Below are 9,533 nucleotides of genomic sequence, written 5' to 3'. Positions count from 1 at the left end.
TACGAGGAAAGATGCATTCAGCGCCTTCAAATGAGTTTTTAGGCAAATATGGTCTTCTACAAAGTTGTCGCTAATATAATAAGGCCCTCTTTAAAATGTGCATGAAAATAAGGGTGGTCCATATTTTCAAAGAAATCGGCAACCAAACTATTTCATTTGCAAGAATAACTGTAAACATTCTTCGGGAAAGTTGTAGATCTATTAATTTTGAGCAAGTTAGCTGAAGACACTTTTTATGTAGCTTTAAAATTGACCGATCTAGAGGTATTTTTCTGAATAAGCTTAGGGTGGTTCAAGAAAACCCGGTTTTCTGGCGTTATCTTTTTCAGTTTTGATTTTTCATCAAAGTCGTCTAAAAAACACTTGTAGAGCATTTAAGGCTTTTTACGGCATCATCAGCATCGGCAGCCATGTTGGATATGTGGCTCGAAATTTCAAAGTAATAATTCTCTGCCACCAGAGCGAATATTCGTATGAAATAGTATCATCCCATATGCTCACTCGCAGTAATTGCGATGATACTTTTTCTGCCGTATTGCTGCAGATTTGACAGTTTTTTATCACTTCGCGTGATAACTTCACAATCATTGAAAATTAAAAAGTCAATGATTCCTTTGAAAACGTAGTGACGCATTATGACACTTTAAAGGCGCGTCGTTTCGTGCACTGAGATGGTCGCTATTTCTTTTGGTTGAAAAGTTACAGGCATTGTTGTTTAAAAATCATAGTTTTTTAAAACGGTGTTATGACGGGTTGGGGCAAACATAAAAATTATCTTTTACCCGCATTCAAAAGAAGAAATGTTGTTATAAAACATATCAAAAAATTAGAGGGGTGTTCTTTTTGTAACTCAAGTGAAAAATACTTTAAAAGAGCCTATTTTTTTCTAAAAAATCATCAATATCTTTTGAACGGAATGACGTAGCAACATTCTCAGCACACGAAAATGTGCGTTTCTTACCTACCTTGATACCTTGATACCTTGTTGGCTACAAAGTAACTTTACTCCAATGCCGAGCGTATAGTAGAGCACCATCTTCGTCGGTCTTGGGCGATGTTCCTCCAGTTTCCCCGAACGTGTAGGGATCGTAGATCTTCTTCAACCGCGTGCAGCCAGCGAGTTCGCGGCCGCCCACGAAGTCGCCTACCTCTAGAAATGGTTCTTAGACAATTTTGATGAGAAATTTGAAACAAAAAAGATAAAGCAATAAAACGATTCGTTCTAGCGTCACCCTATGAAAACTATGGGAAAATGCTCCAAATATGGTCAAAACAGTTTTAACGCTTTATCTTTTTTGTTTCAAATTTCTCATCAAAGGTGTCTAAGAACCATTTTTAGAGCTTTGAAAAACGCACTGAGCAATGTTGCTGAGAATGTTGCTACGTGTGGTAGTTTCGTGTACCACCTAGTAGGCCTTGCCATTGATGAAAATTATTATTACTTGATCTGTCAAGCTGGAGAGTACCACAGTGGCGACGAGGAAGAACCCTTTTAATAAGCAAAAGCAGATTGTGGCCGAGTGAAATCTACTACGACCCATTTTGCAACGTAATGGACGGATACGAGAAGGAAAAGGATCAGCGGAAATTAGATGGCATTCTTGTCAATTGGACATTTCGAGAACGAGGACAAACAAAGGAAGGACAAGGAAAGAAAGGAAGTTTTAACGCTGAATGAAACTGGGATAGCCGGAACTTGAGGTAATTATAGTCTGTTTTCCGACGGATAGCATCTGATCGGATCAGACATGAGGGAAGTCGGAAAATCTCGCCTCGAAAGAGGGAGATGCCGAAACGGCGGATGAAAATCCGGTCGTAGACGGCAATAATGTCTCGCCTCAGAGAAGGGGGACGCCAAAGCGGCAGATGAAAATCTGGCCGGTGCTGGCAATAATGTCTCGCCTCAGAGAAGGGGGACGCCAAAGCGGCAGATGACAATCTGGGCGGTGCTGGCAATAATGTCTCGCCTTAGAGAAGGGAGACGCCAAAGCGGCAGATGAAAATCTGGCCGGTGCTGGCAATAATGTCTCGCCTCAGAGAAGGGGGACGCCAGGTCCCCCTTGATAACAAACCAAGACAGACCTGAAGATATACTCAAAAAGAGGGATCCAGGTTGCAAATAAGATTCGATTCAAAAGAAGGGATACAATAACACAGAACGGTCCAATGTTCACATGTATGATTTAACAAAAGGCATGCTTCCAAATTTTTAAAAAATAAATGAACTGTTTGTTCCTACTGACAAAACTAAAAAAACAATGTACCACTAAAAATAATTTTGAAAGTATTTTTGTGAATATTTCTACTTGAGATAACACAAAATTCTATTTGAGACTTTATTGATTCCAATACAGTCAACTTTCGGTCGTTGGGCTACGTTTAGGTGGGCTACGTTTTAACTGGGCGCCTGTTAGGTGGGCTATAGCCCAGTTAAAACGAAGTCAAACGTCACTTTTTGACGTGAAGCATGATTTGTCAAGGTTGGTAGCCCTGAATCTCTATTGTTGGAGATTATTTGACAGCTCAAAACTCAGCCCACCTAGTGAAAGTCTTTCACTAACTGGGCTACGAGTTTAGTGCAACGAACGAGAGTTGACTGTACAAGTGCAAAATTAATGATTTAATATTTTACTTATTTGAAGTAGAAAAAAATGCAATTTTCTTTAAACAAAAGGAGATGTGGTAGTTTCGTGTACCACCTAGTAGGCCTTGCCATTGATGAAAATTATTATTACTTGATCTGTCAAGCTGGAGAGTACCACACTACGTCATTCCGTTCAAAAGATATTGATGATTCTCTAGAAAAAATAGGCACTTTTCAAGTATTTTTCACTTGAGTTACAAAAATAACACCCCTCTAATATTTTGATATGTTTTATAACACCATTTCTTCTTTTGAATGCGGGTAACAGAAACGACGAAACGACGCGCCTTTAAGGTGACTTGGTGCATCACAGAATTTTCATAGGAATCATTGACTTTTTAATTTTCAATGATTGTTTGCCTCGCGTTTTTGAAGTGATAAAAAACGGGCAATTCTGCAGTTACGCAGTAGAAAAAGTATCATCACACTCACCACGAGTGAGCATATGGGATGATACATTTTCATCCAAATTTGCGCTTTGGTAACTGAGTTTTATCACTTTGAAATTTCGAGCGAGATTTCAATGATGCTGATGACGCACTACGCGTCGTTAAATGCTCTACAAGTGTTTCTTAGGCGACTTTGATGAAAAATCGAAACTGAAAAAGTTAACGCCAGAAAACCGGTTTTTCTTGAACCACCCTAAGCTTATTCTGAAAAATACCTCTAGATCGGTCAATTTTAAAGCTACATAAAAAGTGTCTTCAGCTAACTTGCTCAAAATTGATAGATCTACAACTATTCCGAAGAATGTATACAGTTATTCTTGCAAATAAAAAAGTTTGATTTCCAATTTCTTTGAAAATATGGACCACCCTAATTTTCATGTATACTGAAAAGAGGGCCTTATTTTTAGGAACAACTTGGTAGAAGACCATATTAATCTAGAAAATCATTTGAAGGCGCTGAATGCCTTTCCTCGTAAATCTGTTTCGTGGACCATTGTGCAACGTCGGTCACGCCCAACGCTCGCCAGATCACTGTGAGATCACGCTCCACTTAGTCCGCCCATCGTGCTCTCTGCGCCCCACGCCTTCGTGTACCAACCGGATAGTTAGCAAACACCAACTATGCAGGGTTGCTGTCCGGCATTCTTGCAACATGCCCTCTCCACCGTATCCGTCCAGCTTTAGCCACTTTCAGGATGCTGGGTTCACCGTAGAGTGCAGCGAGCTCGTGATTCATCCTTAGCCGCCATACAGAGTTCTCCTGCACGCCACCGAAGATCGTCCTTAGCACGCGTCGCTCGACAACTCCGAGTTATTGCAGGTCTCCTCGAGCATCGTCCATGTCTCGTGTCCATAGAGGACCACCGGTCTTATAAGCGTCTCGTACATGTTACATTTGGTGCGGGGTGAATCTTTTTTGACTGCAGTTTCTTCTGGAGCCCGTAATAGGCACGACTTCCACTGATGATGCGCCTTCGTATTTCACGGCTCACGTTATTGTCACCCGTTAGCAAGAAACCGAGGTAGACGAATTATTCTACCTTCTCGAAAGTATCCCCGTCTATAGTAACATTGCTGCCAAGGATTGTCCTGTCTCGCTCAGTCCCACCTACCAGCATGTACTTTGTCTTAGCCGCATTCACCACCAGTCCGACCTTTGCTGCTTCACGTTTCAGGCGGGTGTACAGTTCTTTCACCGTTCCAAATGTTCTAGCAATAATATCCATGTCATCCGCAAAACAGACAAATTGGCCGGATTTCGTGAAGATCGTACCCCGGCTGTTGAGCCCGGCTCGTCGCATAACACCTTCCAGAGCGATGTTGAATAGTAGGCAGGAAAGTCCATCACCTTGTCGTAGTCACTGTCGACTGTCGAGATTCGAATGAACTGGATAGTTCACCCGAAATCCTTACGCTGCACACCGTCCACCGTTGCTCTTATCAGTCTGGGAACACTCACTTGCAAAGAGTTACACTCACTTGCTATTTTCTCAGCTCAGAAGTGTGCAATCAAGAAACGATGTATGGACAACTTTTGCATTGTGGTTTTGTCTAAAACTTTACCGAATAGAGTAGGAGTCGCACACGCATATCGAAGTCGTGAGGGAGCTGCGAAGGCAACTCTCCACGAGGTGAATGTAAATTACACTCACCTCGTGGAGAGTCGTTTTTACAACTCTGTCACGAATTTGGTGCTGTAGTGACACCGGAATCATTTCCTTAGGCCACCTTTTCCACAGTTCTTATCAGGTGAGTACCACCCTTATGCATGTTTCATCAGAGGAAAGTCACAAGCTGCAGATCATCGTCATTGGTGACGGAGCCGGAGTAGGTATATTATACTGATTATTACCAATCAGTGCGTATTACTTTTCACTTTTCGCTTGCAGTCATAAATTTGCTATGAATATTACTCATTTTTTTATCAGCCATATTTTACATTATCTGGATTGTAAATTAAAAGAGAACACTTGGAGCATAGGACTTTTTCACGGCTTGCGAAGAAATTCCCTTTTTGGTACGAAGTATTATTGCAATGAAGTCGGATATTGACGGAAAAACCTTCTGAGTGTAGTTTGCCACTAGCATTTTTGTATTTCCTCTTATCTTGTACAAATAGGTCAACCAATTATTTGACATCGGACAAAAATGCGTAGAATCGAGCGTACGTAGGATTTGTAAGATTCCTTCAAACAGATTATACATGCTTTTATATACTCATAAAATTTAATATATATCATCGTGTTTCTCTTAAATATAATCAGATATAAAACAAATATTTTTCACAGAATAAAACACATTGTCTATGAGTCCCCGTTTAGAGTTTACATGCACATATGTAGAAACACGTGTCCAGCTTTTTGTAGTTCTCTTCACCATATATCTTCGACCACCGTCCTATCCTAGGCGAATGACTTTGACCGACTTTGACTTTTAGCCCAGTTCTTTTATTTGTCTTTACTGGGTAACTCTCGCTGAGACCGTCCCACTATTTACACCATGTCTTCAAAAATGTTTAAGGTGGCGATTTTCTGAAAGTCCTCCCCAAAAAAGTAAGGAAAATGCATTTGGTTAATCAAATTGGTGGACCCTCCGTTAGTTAGAGCCACAAGCATTTTGGTGAACCCCTCGATTTTGGTCAATTGTTGGCTCATTTAAACCGTTATAACTCGGAAGTTTCGCCAGAAACCACTTAAAAACTATAGGTTGTTGGAAAGAGAAAAGATAGAGGTACTCTTTGCAGTTATAAAAAGTTTGGTCGGCCATATTGATTTCGGCCGCCATCTTGAATTTATCTACAAAAACATTTTTTTTCACCATGTTGGCAACCACCGATTTTCAAATTTCTTGCGTCAATCGAAAGCTGGGACATTTTTACACAACATATCGAAAATTTAGAGATGTATCTTTTTCCTATCAAAAGTTATTATGTTTCCAGTTCAAAACCGAATTAGCGACATTTTTTCTTTGACTTCCGCTGCCTTTGCCTTGCGTTGGACACAATGTCGGAAGTGGGGCGCTGTATAGAGCACCAGGTGTACAATACAGCGCCCCACTTCCGACATTGTGTTTAACGCAGGCCAAAGGCAGCGGAAGTCGAAGAAAAAATGTCGCTAATTCGGTTTTGAACTGGAAACATAATATCTGCACTTTTGTAAATCATGACACGTTTTCTCCATACATTTCCACCGGCACCGGCAATGACACGCAACAGCATCAAAGTTGGCGCCTGCTTGTGTACACAAACGCACCTGCAGCAAAATTAGGGCAAATCGGAGGTTCGTTCTCATTTTTAACTGTTTCTCAACGATGCGGGCATTGCTTTTTAAACTTTTTTGGTGTTTTGAAAAGCTGAAACTTTCAACTTTTCATTAGTGGATTCAGATTTAGAATAAATGTTCGTAAACACTGTGAAATAACGCTGCATTTATGTAAACAATCGGCACCTGGCCCAGTGCGCAAAAGTGGCATGATTCACAAAAGTGCAGATAACTTTTGATAGGAAAAAGATACATCTCTAAATTTTTGATATGTTGTGTAAAAATGTCCCCGCTTTCGATTGACCCAAAAATTTTGAAAATCGGTGGTTGCCAACATGGTGAAAAAACAGTTTTGGTATAAAAATCCAAGATGGCGGCCAAAATCAATATGGCCGACCCAACTTTTTACAACTGTAAATAGCAGCCCTACCTTCTCTCTTTTCAACAACCTATAGTTTTTAGGTGGTTTCTGGCGAAACTTTCGAGTTATAACGGTTTAAATGAGCCAACAATTGACCAAAATCGAGGGGTTCACTAAAATGCTTGTGGCTCTAACTAACGGGGGGTCCACCAATTTGATTAACCAAATGCATTTTCCTTACTTTTTTGGGGAGGACTTTCAGAAAATCGCCACCTTAAACATTTTTGAAGACATGGTGTAAATAGTGGGACGGTCTCAGCGAGAGTTACCCTACTAACAATGATTAAAATATTCCTGTTTTACTCTCCAGTTGTACGGATACGGCGCGCATTTGATTTTGATTTCTACGAAGCGAGGGATTTTTTTTTTGCTTTAGAAGGGAGCATCAAAACATTGTGTCTCGCAAGTAGGGAACAACGGTATGTGTACGGGAAGTTTTGTGATATTATCGGACGAGTTTTTCAGGTCCAAGGGTATCTGAATTCAACGAACGTTTGCGCTTAGATTGTTTGGGTTTATGAAGAAAAATAAAAATAAATCTCCCATTATATCTAAATTTCTTAGCAATTTATATGTTTATTCACATATATGTTCTGATTCGAACAACATCGAAACATAACATGTATCATTACTTTTCTAATGAAAGCAGAAAAATTCGCAACGTGTGTTGCGGTGCGTTTTATGGGAAGTTAATAAATCACTAAGACCAGGTTTTTGTCAGCTCAGACCATCGTGAGCTTGAGCTTCAATGACCGCTAGGTATTCCAATATCGCCAATTCAGGTACATACACATAATAAACCAATAAGAGGACTGTTCGGAACTAATGAGAATATTCAGTTTGTAAGTGTTAGTGATCTGATCTTCAATTCGTTAGGCGAGAATTGCGCCTAACATTTCTGATTGTAGGTCAATGTGGAAGGAAGGGCGAGAAAGTGACGATACAATTGTAACGGTCTTATAACAGACGATCGAATTCATTGAAAGAGCTGTTTTTGTCCAAAAGAAAGTAGAGTCACCTTAATATGCATTCGACCAAATATCCGATCATTTGTCCATTCGGCCACATGTCCTTTCACATTTATCCGGTAGACTATGTATATCGCTGCATCTGCGCAAGTTCATGCTGTTAAGCACAGAGTATTGTGTTTAGATTATTGCGATGATGACGCGCTTCGGCTAGCGGTTGCGATCCGTCACTCGCATGATTGATCATCCATTTTGCCAAGACTCTATGAGTCTTAAAACATTAACAACAATAAACTAATCGATGGGTAACCGTAAGTCTTCGGGTGCCGTTTAATGTAAAACGGCCCTATACGACTATACTACACTAAGGTCTTTTTTTACACGGGTAATTTTTCTGCTTTAACTCGGTCAATTTTGAACCTACCTATCTGATTTTCCGTACACAGGTAGTACTAACCGTGTCTACTTGTGTACAAATTTTCATGCGAATTGGCCCAAAATTGACCGAGTTAGGGCCGATTTCTTCACCTCGGCTTAACCGGTAAGCCAGGCTTACCCATATAGTTAAACCTGGTTTAACGCTTAAGCCAGGGTGAAGAAATCGCCCCTTAAAGCAGAAAAACTACCCGTGTAAAAAAAAACCTTAGTGTATTACATGGCGACCGTAACAGAGTAGACCAAAATGAAACAAGCAAGAAAGTTGATCAATTGATCTAACCATTATACTTTGGCCGCTTCTTATTTTATTTTTGAAATAATTGAATAAATTGAATTTATTGCCACACATTAGACAGAAAAAAGCATAATTAGGATTTTTGTTTTTGTTCCTACACATTCAGATATTATAGTCATACACAAATTTTCATTGAATTCGGATACCCTTCGTCCCATTTTGTCCTATAATAAAATCCCCCACAATCAATCAATATAATAACACCACATTGGTTTTCACTTTCTTCTTAGTACCTACCAACAACTACCGTTCAACGAAGATGCTGCTCTCATGCGAGATGATTAGAAGAAGAAGGCCCAGCACTTCCACTGCTCGTAACCTGCTGCTGCTGCTGCTGCTGCTGACTTCCGTTACCAACAGCGGACACCACACTGGCACCCAGACTCTGCTCCTGCAGTTCGATCTTTATCCGAATGTCTTCGCGCTTCTGTTGGATTTGCAGAAGCTCCTCGCTCAAGTCACCGCATATCCTCAAAAGCAGCAGATTTTGCTCCTTGAGATGCTTGAGCACATCGGGCCCGTTGGCAACTTCGGCGTTCTTGAACCGAACCTGTCGCAGGTTGTCGCTCAGGGCAGAGATGCGCTTCTCGTAGTCCAGCGAGGACGATTCGACACTTCGCGATGCGACCAACGGTGGCTGTGGGGCCTGCGATGGTGGCGATTGAGATCCTCGCGAATGAGACTGTTGCTGGGGTTTACGGTACACCTCGAACGCACTCGGCCCGCTAACGATGAACCAAGAGCTGGACAAGCTGCCCCGTGGAGTGTGCTGCTGTGTTGCGGCGGCGGGGCCCGTCGTCATATTGCCACTGGCGTCCAAATGGATAGTCGTAACGTTGTTTTCCGCGGCAACCTGTGGGCGGTAGAAAAGAACTTCATAAGTTTAAGGTAAGGCACGGTAAAGGCCGGGTATGTTTCGCAATTCAGATCCCATTGTGATCCACTAACCTCTGCTCAGCCACTCCTATCCCTACTTCCGCGTGGTACCGGCTGGAAACTACGAGCAACCTTAAGGAATATCAGGAAACCAACCCTGGTGGGAACTGTGGTCGTAGGCT

The 9,533-nt window shown here is 41.3% G+C and overlaps 2 protein-coding genes across 9 annotated transcripts in view; one reads left to right on the top strand and one right to left on the bottom strand.

The window, feature by feature from the left end:
- LOC134288002 (craniofacial development protein 2-like) overlaps window positions 1–9,533 on the top strand; it is a 366,803-nt gene that overhangs the window by 356,459 nt on the left and 811 nt on the right. The gene's annotated exons all lie outside the window — the stretch shown is intronic.
- LOC109424484 (ralBP1-associated Eps domain-containing protein 1) overlaps window positions 7,048–9,533 on the bottom strand; it is a 59,110-nt gene continuing 56,624 nt past the window's right edge. For all 8 annotated transcript variants that reach the window (XM_029858978.2, XM_029858989.2, XM_029858995.2 and 5 more), the window contains exon 7: window positions 7,048–9,328. In XM_029858978.2, coding sequence (XP_029714838.1) covers window positions 8,744–9,328 — 585 coding nt within the window. In that variant the 3' untranslated portion in view covers window positions 7,048–8,743. The remainder of the gene's footprint in view (window positions 9,329–9,533) is intronic.

This window comes from Aedes albopictus, chromosome 2 (genome assembly GCF_035046485.1).
Source record: "Aedes albopictus strain Foshan chromosome 2, AalbF5, whole genome shotgun sequence".
NCBI lineage: Eukaryota > Metazoa > Arthropoda > Insecta > Diptera > Culicidae > Aedes > Aedes albopictus.
This window is presented reverse-complemented; position numbering and strand designations above follow the sequence as displayed.